At 45.5% G+C, this 12,815-nt stretch overlaps 2 protein-coding genes across 2 annotated transcripts; both read right to left on the bottom strand.

The window, feature by feature from the left end:
* Positions 1–7,516: 7,516 nt before the first annotated feature.
* On the bottom strand, positions 7,517–7,936 carry LOC142710258 (histone H3). Its single transcript, XM_075848529.1, has one exon. The coding sequence runs from the start codon at positions 7,925–7,927 to the stop codon at positions 7,517–7,519; it is 411 nt and encodes a 136-aa protein (XP_075704644.1). The 5' UTR covers positions 7,928–7,936.
* Positions 7,937–8,813: 877 nt separating this feature from the next.
* Positions 8,814–9,527, bottom strand: LOC142710270 (histone H1.5-like). The gene has a single exon (XM_075848537.1). It carries the CDS (start codon positions 9,497–9,499, stop codon positions 8,834–8,836), a length of 666 nt encoding a protein of 221 aa, XP_075704652.1. The 5' UTR covers positions 9,500–9,527; the 3' UTR covers positions 8,814–8,833.
* Between the last annotated feature and the right edge of the window lie 3,288 nt (positions 9,528–12,815).

The raw sequence follows: 12,815 nt of genomic DNA, 5'->3' as shown, positions 1-12,815 counted from the left end.
GCGGGCGTCTATTTACGCGCCGTCTTTTGACAGCGGCGCGTAAATATACGCCTCGTGTGAACAGACAAACGTCTGCCCATTGCTTTCAATGGGCAGATGTTTGTCAGCGCTATTGAGGCGCTATTTTCGGGCGTAATTCGGGGCAAAAACGCCCGATTTACGTCCGTAAATAGGCCGTGTGAACATACCCTTAGTGGGATGAGGGGAGTCCTAAGTATAGACAACGCACAGTGTTAGTACGAAGTAGAAATAGGTGCATTCTGTTTCCTGTCATTGTATTGCCAGCAGCTCGATTATACCAGCAGTCTGGCAAAGTGACATACAAGACAATGCAAGTCCATACTTATGTGGAACTTGGTGCTACAAATTGGTAGTTTGTTTTGAAAATCTCGTAACATTTGTAGCAATGAGAGCAGCTTGGAAAACACGGCCCCTCCAACATTGGGTTTTGCTCTTGTAAAATGCCGTATCAGCTGCATCAGTTTCTCCTTTTTCATTCATTGAATGCGTCTCACTAAATGTTGCTCTGCAAGAAACTGCACGCGTTACTGTAATAAAGTGAGTCCTATATAGGGACAGCAGACAGAGTCATTATTAGTACTAGAGGTTAACAGATTTATTGCCAGCAGCCTTATTAATCCCAGCCGTCCGGCAGAATGAGATACGGGCCGAGCCGATACTTGTGTCAAAGTTGGTCCCAGTAACAGATTTATTGTTTGTTGTGAGAATCTGGTAACATTAGTAGCAGTGACAGCAGCTAAGAAAACACTGGCCCTCTCTCCAAGGATTGCGGAAAGCACGTTGCCCAGCAGCAAGCTGGACGCCGAAGAAGCAACACAGCAAGTCAGCTGTTTGATCCACTGCTCGGGCGCTTATACAGCGCTATGAGCAACTAAGCGGATATTCAGCGGTGTTTCTGCCACTCCTGTACGTGCAGGCATCGGCACAAACGGCGTCCGGCAGCGCCGCTACGAGGATGTGTTTTCCTGCCGGAGGATCACTCGCCAGCAAGTATAGCACTAAGGTACTCTCCCTTCTGATTAACATTCCCTGGTCCAAGACCGGCTTCAGTCAGCTGCTTCTAGGACGCTATTAGGGGACACACTGCAGTCCACATATCCGGCTTCTCACTGGAAGACGGACGTGATACTGAAGCCCCTACCCCCGTGTATATAGAAGGTCACTGCTCAGATACACGAGCGGTCACCAGCAGACATCATAGCTGATCTATAGAGGATGTGGCGGCTCTGAGAAGAGCCTGTGTTGTGTAAGATGGAGCAGAACAGGAGCGGAATTAAAGGGGTTGTCCCAAGTTGATAAATGGAGCTATAAAGCTCCCCCATGTAAAAATAAGAAGAATTCTAATTACCTGTCCGTCGTCCAGCGATGTCGTTTTCTTGATATCGTTGATTGAAGTTGCGGTCGGTCCCTCTTTGTATCCTGCTCGTTGCCTAGGTTCCCGGCCACCGCTATTTACCTTTAGCGGTGGCCGCGCATGCGTAATGACATCCTCTGCGTCCGGAGCAGAGGATGTCATTTACTCATGAACGCGCATCTCGGCGCATGCGCAGGAGATGCAAGGAGATGAAGTGGAAGGCACCCGTCGCGGTCGCGAGAAGTCTGCGCTCCGCTAAAGGTAAGTGTGTGTGTGTGTGTGTCTGTGTATATATGGGTGTGTTTGTGTATATGTGTGTGTGTTTATGTGTGAGTGTATATATGGGTGTATTTGTGTGTATATGTTTGTGTATATTTTTGTGTTTGTGTATATTTGTGTGTGTGTATATATGGGTGTGTTTGTGTATATGTTTGTGTGTGTTTTTGTATATGTGTGGGTTTGTGTATGTGTTTGTGTATATATGGGTGTGTTTGTGTACATATGTTTGTGTGTATATGTGTATATGTTTGTGTGTATATGTGTGTGTGCTTTTTTGGTGTGTTTATGTGTGTGTGTTTGTGTATATATGGGTGTGTTTGTGTATATATGTGTGTGTGTGTGTATATATGGGTGTGTTTGTGTATATATGTATATGTTTGTGTATATGTGGGTTTGTTTGTGTACATGTGTTTGTGTATATGTTTGTGTGTATATGTGTGTTTGTGTATATGTTTGTGTGTGTGTTTGTGTGTTTATGTGTGTGTGTGTTTGTGTATGTGGGTGTGTTTGTGCATATGTTTGTGTGTATATGTTTGTGTGTTTTTGTATATGTATATGTGTATATGTGTGTGTTTGTGTATATATGGGTGTTTGTGCATATGTGTATATGTATGCATATGTGTGTGTGTATATGTGTGTGTTTGTGTATATATGGGTGTGTTTGTGCATATGTGTATAGGTTTGTGTGTATATGTTTGTGTGTGTTTTTGTATACGTGTGTGTTTGTGTATATGTGTGTGTGTTTGTGTATATATGGGTGTGTTTGTGTACATGTGTGTGTGTATATGTGTGTGTATATGTGTTTATGTGTGTGTTTGTGTAATATATGGGTGTGTGTTTATATGTGTTTGTGTATATGTTTGTGTGTGGTTGTTTGTGTGTGTGTAGGTGAGCATAAGTATCGGTATTGTTCACATTGCTAACTTTTTTTTAATGTTGTTGCAGATTTTGATGTACCGATTGGACTACGTCTTCGATTCGTTGGACTACTGCGTAGATCTACGTTTTTTGAAAATTTTAATAAAATGGTTAACGAGGGTTTTGTTGGGGATTTCTTATTTCAATAAAAAAAAAATGTCTTTGTGTTTTTTTTTCAAACTTTATTAGTGCCTAGATAATGGCAGTTGGCTGATTGACAGCGTCCATTATTAAGGCGGTACTTAGTGTTAGCCGGTGCAGAGGCTAGCACTAACCACCCATTATTACCCCGGTACCCACCACCACCAGGGGTGCCGGGAAGAGCTTGGTACGATCCAGTACCCGACCATCTGTTGTGATGGTCGGGTACTGGGGCGGCCGTAGGCTGGTATTATGAGGCTGGGAAGGGCCAAAAACAGTGGACCTTCCCACCCTTGTAATGCTAGGCTGCTGCTGCTGTGTTGTATCGGGCTGGTTATAAAAATGGGGGGGACCCCCACGTCGTTTTTTTTGTAAAATTTAACAATAGACGTTGGGTCCCCCACATTTTTAATAACCAGCCATATACAAGGCCGCAGCAGCCTGGCATTACATGGGTGGGAAGGGCCACTGGTTTTGTCTATTCCCAGGCTAATAACACTGTGTTGTATGTGGCTGGTTATGATAAATTGGGTGGAACCCCATGTCTTTTTAATAAAAAAAAAAAATAAATAATAAAAAAAAAATGACGTGGGGTCCCCCCCATTTTTATAACCAGCCAGATACAACACAGCAGCAGCAGCCTAGCATTACAAGGGTGGGAAGGTCCACTGTTTTTGGCCCTTCCCAGCCTCATAATACCAGCCTGCGGCCGCCCCAGAGCCCTACCATCACAACAGATGGTCGGGTACTGGATCGTACCCAGCTCTTCCCGGCACCCCTGGTGGTGGTGGGTACCGGGGTAATAATGGTGTTTAGTGTTAGCCTCTGCACCGGCTAACACTAAGCCCCGCCTTAGTAATGGATGTTGTCACTCAGACCGCGGCCATTACTAAAGTGATAGTAATAAAACTTGAAGAAAAGATATAGATAAAATATTTTATTGAAATAAAGCAACCCCAACACAACCCTCATTAACCATTTTATTGATGAAAAAAAAAGCGTCATCTAAGTAGTCCTCGAAACCGACGTAGTCCAAACACCAAACCTGTAAAAAAATCAAAAATATAAAAAAAAAAATGAAATAAAACATGTCGTAGGCTTACTTTCACTTTCATGTGTGATACTGACTGTTATACCATGTATTGAAGCCTGCGGCAAAGTTGGCTTAGATACAGGGCGCCAGCAGACAGTATCATACATGGCCATACAGACATATATACAAACAAACATACATGCACGTATACACATACAAACATGACAACATACATACATGAAAACATACATACAAACATACATACATGCAAACATACCTACATGAAAACACATACATGAAAACATACACACATACAAACATGACTACATACATACATGCAAACATACATACATGAAAACATACATACATGCAAACATACATACATGCAAACATACATGCACATATACACATACAAACATGACAACATACATACATGAAAACACATACATGAAAACATACAAACATGACAACATACATACAAGAAAACATACATACATACAAGAAAACATACATACATGCAAACATACATACATGAAAACATACATACAAACATACATACATGCAAACATACATGCACATATACACATACATGCACATACATACATACAAGCAAACATACATACAAGCAAACATACATACAAGCAAACATACATACATGCAAACATACATACAAGCAAGCATACATACAAGCAAACATACATACAAGCAAACATACATACAAGCAAACATACATGCACATATACACATACATGCACATATACACATACATGCACATATACACATACAAACATACATACATACATACATACAAGCAAACATACATACAAGCAAACATACGTATATGCAAACATACATACATGCAAACATACATACAAGCAAACATACATACAAGCAAACATACAAGCAAACATACATACAAGCAAACATACATATATGCAAACATACATACATGCAAACATACATATATGAAAACATACATACATACATACAAGCAAACATACATACCTACAAGCAAACATACATACATACAAGCAAACATACAAGCAGACATACATACATGCAAACATACATACATACAAGCAAGCATACATACATACAAGCAAACATACATACAAGCAAAAATACATGCACATATACACATACATGCACATATACACATACAAATATGCAAACATACATACAAGCAAACATACATACAAGCAAACATACAAGCAAACATACATACAAGCAAACATACATATATGCAAACATACATACATGCAAACATACATACATGAAAACATACATACATGCAAACATACATGCACATATACACATACATACACATACAAACATGACAACATACATACAAGAAAACATATACATACATACATACATACATAACAACATACATACAAAAATAAACTCACCTAAGACGTTCCCACGAAGAGCTGAACGGTCCCGTCACTTTTCTTCTCCCATTCACAATAACAGAGCGGTGGGCGCAGATGAAGTAATCACGTGGGCCTGATATGATTACGTCATCTGCGCCACAACGCATTGTTACTATGAATGCCAGCGGCGCCAAGAAGAAGGAAGATGGCAAGTGACGGGATCGTTCAGAGCGCCGTTAGAACGTCTTAGGTGATTATTATTTTATTTTATATATTTTTAGTTGTTCGCCGGGTGCTGATGCAGCACCGATGCGGCGGGTACAAAAATGTAGTGACAGGGTGGGGGAGGGAAAAGTGGCTTGCCGAAACGGGGTGAATGTAGTGTAGTGTAGTGTACAGTACATTCACGGTAAGTTCGTCTCAATCGGGCTTACCATGCCCGCTTGAGACGAACATTCTCCCGATGTTGCTAGAACTACAGTATCTAGCAACATCCGGAGCGCGCACACTGCAGAGCGGAGCGGCTTGATTGACATCGAGCCGCTCACGCCCCTTTTTAGAAAAGATAACCAGCACTTGCTGAGTTATCAAGTGTAAAAAAAAGGCACTTAGGAAATGAATTTAATTTTTTTTTTAACACCAAATGTTTTAAAATTCATTTCCTGCTTAGAATGTATAAAAAAAAAAATTTGAGTCAACTTGGGACAACCCCTTTAACCTCCGAAGCCGTAGAGAGTGCGGCCCTGGCGTTTGAGCACGTACACCACGTCCATAGCGGTGACGGTCTTCCTCTTGGCGTGCTCGGTGTAGGTGACGGCGTCACGGATGACATTCTCCAGGAAAACCTTCAGGACGCCGCGAGTCTCTTCATAGATGAGACCGGAGATGCGTTTGACGCCTCCCCTGCGAGCTAGACGGCGAATTGCAGGCTTGGTGATGCCCTGAATGTTATCACGGAGCACCTTCCTGTGCCGCTTAGCACCGCCCTTTCCGAGTCCTTTTCCTCCTTTACCACGACCAGACATCCTGTCAGCTGAAGCTAAAGAGAAATATTGTACCGAGAACCGCGGAGCGCGTCTTTATATAGACCTTGGGTGGACCAGAGAGAGAACTGTTAAACATGTCACTTCCGGGGCGTTTCTTTCAGTAAATTCACATTACCAATCCCTCCCCCTCCCGTTGATTGGCTTAACTCAGATTTTGAATTTCACGTTCATTTTACAATACCGGCCGCTCTTTTCCCGTTTATAGCGCGACTGCTGTGTATTCGCTATCTGCCCCAAATCTAAAGAGTAATGTTAAAGGCAATGTGTTGCCAGAAAAACATGTTTGTTTTTTTTAAATTAAACATTTAGTGTGTAGGTGATTAAACATTGTTCAAATTTTTTTTATTTTTTTCACGAGTCAGGAAATATTATAAATTAATTCTAATTTATAATATTTCCCATTGCTGGTCACTAGATGGAGCTATTCCCAAAATTCCCTACCCCCGTGTATATAGAAGTAGAAGGTCGCTGCTCAGATGATACACGAGCGGTCACCAGCAGACATCATAGCTGATCTATAGAGGATGTGGCGGCTCTTTTCCCGTTCATAGCGCGACTGCTGTGTAATCTCTATCTGCCCCAAATCTAAAGAGTAATGTTAAGGGAAACAAGGAACAAGCGTGACGTCTTGGATTAGCATGGCGGCTGCTCGTCATCTGCCGTCAGGTTCAGGATTTGTGTGCCCGCAGATCACCCCTCCGGCCACCAGCACCACAACGGTTTTATAGAATGAATAGGGAGGAGAAGACTCGGGCAGTGTTAATGCGTTTAGATCTCTGATTTACAACGGTGACCAGGACTACACCCGATGATCATGACCTCACAGAATAAGAGTATAATTCCCCTGCGCTTGTGTTCACACCGGGCGGAGGATACCTGCTCCCCACCCTACACGCTGCGCCTGGTTTGCCTTTACAAGGAGTAGGGAACAAGGACTCCGCACACACTGGTCAGCGGTGGATCATTAGCTGCACATAACGGCGTCATTCCTCGCAGCAGCAGCGGAGGTTATTATAGGAAGAGCGATCTGCGGTCATCAGTGAGGAGTGAATGGTTATCACTGCGATACAGCCGGAGAGGGAGGTGATGAATACAGCGCAGACACCCGGCATAACACATGACAGGACTGCTGAAAGGGCCGGATAACGTGAGTGCTAGAGACGGGGACTGGTTATAGTGTAAATGGCGCTAACTAAGCACTGAAAGGGTTAACATGGCACCTCCACATATTAATAGCAGAGCACCGAGAAGCCAGCGGGAGAGTCGCGGTAGAATTAACGGAGGAAAAGGATTCAGCTCGTTTGAGGGAGGATTTGGTGGCTTTGTGTTGTAGTCGTTGCCGGGTTCAGACCTAAGCCCTCTCCCCACGGATCCTGCGGGCCAGTTGAATGTCTTTGGGCATGATGGTGACCCTCTTGGCGTGGATGGCGCACAGGTTGGTATCCTCAAACAGTCCCACCAGATAAGCCTCGCTGGCCTCCTGCAGAGCCATGACTGCTGAGCTCTGGAAGCGCAGATCGGTCTTGAAGTCCTGAGCGATCTCTCGCACCAGGCGCTGGAAGGGCAGCTTACGGATAAGAAGCTCGGTGGACTTCTGGTAGCGGCGGATTTCACGGAGAGCGACTGTGCCCGGGCGGTAACGATGAGGCTTCTTCACTCCGCCGGTAGCGGGAGCGCTCTTCCGTGCAGCTTTAGTAGCCAGCTGCTTGCGGGGCGCTTTCCCGCCGGTGGATTTACGCGCAGTCTGCTTTGTTCTGGCCATAGCTCTACAACAACGTGCACACTAGTAGACTGATTCGAGAGGAAAGAGCAGAGTATTTATACACTTGAGCGTGTCCTCATTGGTCCATGAAAGGCACACCCCTACATTCTATTGGCTTCTTCATAAAAAAATATGCGACCGACAAAGCAAATGTGATATTTGCGACCAATCACCGTTCCGAAGAGGCGGACACCGGTTTACATGACGTTCACACGCAGCTTTTACAGCAGGGGGCGTTAATGAGATCATTTCTCCAGCTCTCTGCGAAATAGTTATCATCAGTAACAGCTCACTGTATTTCCATGTCCGCAGATCACGTACACAGCGTTATATAAGAGACTACTTCCCCATCATCCGCCGCTGCAGTGGTTTTATAGATTACACAAAGGGACAATCCCCCACCCCATCCTTACACAGGACACTGTGCCCCACATCCAGAGGCAGCGTATAAGGGTCACCATCCACCACGTGTAATGAGGAGCAGGGGACATTGTGCTCTATTTACACCGGAGAGAGTGTAAACCATCGGCCTCCTTCACGTGGATCCTGTGCTGTAAGCTACAAGTCTATTGCTGCCCCGGTCCTTATTCACACATTACACCTGGTGGACTGTGACCTGATAAACTCTGCCTGGATGTTACACCATAGTGACGGGACGGACACTGTGGAGGTCCGGATACAGCAACTATGGCGTCCTGCGCAGATGACCAGAAATGACACTTGTCATAGAGTAACAGGGACATGAAGCTCCTCCGTGCACACGCGATGATAGCGCCTCCTTTATCTCAGGATCGCGCTGCTGTCTGTACCGGAGGAAACAGCGGCCAGTGATCATACAGCTCTGCCGGGGAGAAGGTGGTGGCTCTGAAAAGAGCCTTTGTGGGACAAGTAGCGGGCGGCTCTCGGTTATTTCTTCGTCACGGTCTTCCTGGACTTAGACGCCTTCTTAGCCGGACTCTTGGCAGATTTCTTAGCCGGACTCTTGGCAGCTTTCTTAGCCGGACTCTTGGCAGCTTTCTTAGCCGGACTCTTGGCAGCTTTGGGCTTGGCCGCCTTCTTTGCTGGGCTCTTTGTTATTTTCTTGGGGGCAGGTTTTGGCTTCTTGGGGCTCTTCGCCACCTTCTTGGCAGCGGCAGGCCTCTTGGCCTTTGTCAGGCTCTTGGCCGGAGTCTTCTTCGGGGATTTGGCAGCAGCCGCCGGCTTCTTCTTGACCGCTTTGTCCTTAGTCTCCTGCTGCTTCTTGTTCAGCTTGAAGGAGCCGGAGGCGCCGCTGCCTTTCACCTGGAGCAGGGTTTCCTTGGTCACCAGAGTCTTGAGCGCCATCTTCAGGCGGCTGTTGTTCTTGTCTACATCGTATCCTCCAGCAGCCAGAGCCTTCTTCAGGGCGGCCAGAGACACCCCACTGCGCTCTTTGGAGGCGGACACGGCTTTCACGATGAGCTCGGACACGCTGGGACCGGAGGGTTTTTTGGTTTTCTTGGCGCCCCCTGCTGCAGGTTTTTTCGGCTGCTTCTTGGATTTGGCGGCAGGCTCGGTGGGAGGGACAGCGGCGGCTGGTGCGGTCTCTGCCATCGTATAACACGGGAATCCACTAAAACAATTATTCTGCGAGGGAAAAACACTGAGAACAGAGATGGGGGCGCCTCTTATATGTACAGCGGCTGCTTGGTGATTTGCTGCGATTGTCCTGAGCGTCTATTGGCTGACACTGATCACATGTCCTTCCTTTCCTCATCTGACAGGAGTGAAGCTCCGCTCTCCCCTTGTGCTTCCCTGCCCGGGATAAGAGCCCTTTCCGACTAGAAGCGGCCGGGCGAGCGGGCTCTCTACGTGACTTCCCCCTCCCTGACATTCCCCCTACTCATTTCTAGCCTTCACTGGCAGAGATGCTGGGAAGGAGCCGGGTGGAGGCCCCGGGATCTCTGCCATAGTTCTGCCGATCTGCACGTCGCTGTGATCGGACAAGATAAATGTGTTTGCGGGAGCTCGTTCCCTCTATTCCCGGTACTTGTCACTATCACAGGGTTCTTTACCACAATGTCTAACGTGCGGGAAGCTGATTGTCCGATGCGGGGGCGACCTGGAGCTGCAGAGAGCCCAGAAGGGTAACCCGGCACAGACGCGATGTCGGAGTGTCTTCCGCCTGTCTTACTGTAACTTGGCACAGAGGAGACACCAGAAACTGCTCCACCTGTGTTACAATAACCCAGCACAGAGGAAACACCAGAGATTGCTCTACTTATGTTACAATAAGTCGTCACAGGCAAGACAACAGAGTCTGCTCCACCTGTATTACAATTTCCCAGCACAGAAAGACACAAGTCTGCTCCTCCTTTACTAAACTAACCTGACACAGGCCAGACCCCAGAACCTGCTCCTCCAGCAGTACATTACCCGGACACAGACAGGACACTAGAGACTTCTCCACCTGTATAACTATAACCTAGCACAGAGGAGGGAACAGACACTGTGTGTTCCTCTCGTACTACATTAAGCCGGCAAAAGACAAGACACCGTAGTATTGTCCCTGTCCCCTCATATTACGGCCATTATGTCCCCTGCAGGAGGCTACAGGGACACAATGCCGGTAATATGTCCCTGTTCCCTCATCTTTGAGGCATTATGTCCCTGTTCCTTCATATTACCTGCTTTATGTCCCTGTTCCCTCATCTACCAGGCATTATGCCCCTGTTCCCTCATATTACAGGCATTATGTCCCTGTTCCTTCAAATTACAGGCTTTATGTCCCTGTTCCTTCATATTACCGTCTTTATGTCCCTGTTCCCTCATCTACCAGGCATTATGCCCCTGTTCCCTCATATTACAGGCATTATGTCCCTGTTCCTTCATATTACAGGCATTATGTCCCTGATCCTTCATAATACAGGCTTCATGTCCCTGTTCCTTCATATTACAGGCTTTATGTCCCTGTTCCCTCATATTACAGGCATTATGTCCCTGATCCTTCATATTACAGGCTTCATGTCCCTGTTCCTTCATATTACCGGCTTTATGCCCCTGTTCCCTCATATTACAGGCATTATGTCCCTGTTCCCTCATCTTACAGGCATGATGTCCCTGTTCCTTCATAATACCGGCATTATGTCCCTGTTCCTTCATAATACCGGCATTATGTCCCTGTTCACTCATAGTACCGGCATAATGTCCCTGTTCCCTCATATTACTGGCATTATGTCCCCTGTAGGAGGGTACAGGGACATAATGCCGGTAATATGTCCCTGTTTCCTCATCTTACAGGCATTATGTCCCTGTTCCTTCATATTAACAGCTTTATGTCCCTGCTTCCTCATTTTACAGACATTATGTCCCTGTTCCCTCATCTTACTGCCATTATCTCCCTGTTCCTTCTAATTACCGGCATTATTTCCCTGTTCCTTCATATTACCGGCATTATGTCCCTGTTCCTTCATATTACCGGCATTATGTCCCTGTTCCTTCATAATACAGGCATTTTGTCCCTGTTCCTTCTAATTACCGGCATTATTTCCCTGTTCCTTCATATTACCGGCATTATGTCCCTGTTCCTTCATATTACCGGCATTATGTCCCTGTTCCTTCATATTACAGGCATTTTGTCCCTGTTCCTTCATATTACCGGCATTATGTCCTTGTTCTTTCATGTTACCGGTATTATGTCCTTGTTCCTTCATATTACAGGCATTATGTCCCTGTTCCCTCATCTGAACCGGCATTATGTGCCTGTTACTTTATCTTACCGGAATTATATCTCTATTCCTTCATAATATTGGCATTACGTCCCGGGTTCCTTCATATTACCAGCATTACGTCCCTGTTTCTTCATATTACCGACATTACGTCCCGCCTCCTTCATATTATCGGCATTACGTCCCTGTTCCCTCATCTTACCGGCATTTTGTCCCTGCTTCCTCATCTTACCGGCATTATGTCCCTGTCCCCTCATATTACTGGCATTATGTCCAGTGTAGGAGGGCACAGGGACATAATGCCGGTAATATGTCCCTGTTCCCTCTTCTTCGAGGCATTATGTCCCTGTTACTTCATATTACTGGCATTACGTCCCCGTTCCCTCATCTTACCGGCATTTTGTCCCTGTTCCCTCATCTTACCGGCATTATGTCCCTGTTCCTTCATCTTACCGACATTATGTCCTTGTACTTTCATATTACCGGCATTATGTCCCTGTTCCCTCATTTTACCGGCATTACCTCCCTGTTCCTTCATATAACAGGCATTACGTCCCTGATCCTTCATATTACAGGCTTCATGTCCCTGTTTGTTCATATTACAGGCATTATGTCAATGTCCTCTCATATTACCGGCATAATGTCCCTGTCCCCTCATATTACTGGCATTATGTCCAGTGTAGGAGGGCACAGGGACATAATGCCGGTAATATGTCCCTGTTCCTTCATCTTCGAGCATTATGTCCCTGTTCCTTCATATTATTGGCGTTACGTCCCTGTTCCTTCATATTAGCAGCATTATATCTCTGTTCCTTCATATTACAGGCATTATGTCCCTGTTCCTTCATATTACCGGCATTATGTCCCTATTCCTTCATATTACAGGCTTTATGTCCCTTTTCCCTCATATTACAGGCATTATGCCATATGTAGGAGGGAAAATGGACATAATGCCGGTAATATGAAGGTACAGGGACAAAATGCCTGTAATATGAAGGAACAGGGACATAAAGCCGGTTATATGAAGGAACAGGGATATAATGCTGTAAGATGAGAAAACAGGGACATGTCCCTGTTCCTTCATATTACCGGCTTTAAGTCCCTGTTCCCTCATATTACCAACATTATGTCCCTGTTCCTTCATATTACAGGCATTTTGTCCCTGTTACTTCATCTTACCGACATTATGTCCCTGTTCCCTC

Source organism: Rhinoderma darwinii, unplaced genomic scaffold (genome assembly GCF_050947455.1).
Source record: "Rhinoderma darwinii isolate aRhiDar2 unplaced genomic scaffold, aRhiDar2.hap1 Scaffold_423, whole genome shotgun sequence".
Lineage (NCBI taxonomy): Eukaryota > Metazoa > Chordata > Amphibia > Anura > Rhinodermatidae > Rhinoderma > Rhinoderma darwinii.
This window is presented reverse-complemented; position numbering and strand designations above follow the sequence as displayed.

Excerpts from the sequence above, each read along its gene's own strand:
- LOC142710258 (XM_075848529.1), bottom strand. The coding sequence starts at position 7,927 with ATGGCCAGAACAAAGCAGACTGCGCGTAAATCCACCGGCGGGAAAGCG.
- LOC142710270 (XM_075848537.1), bottom strand. The coding sequence starts at position 9,499 with ATGGCAGAGACCGCACCAGCCGCCGCTGTCCCTCCCACCGAGCCTGCC.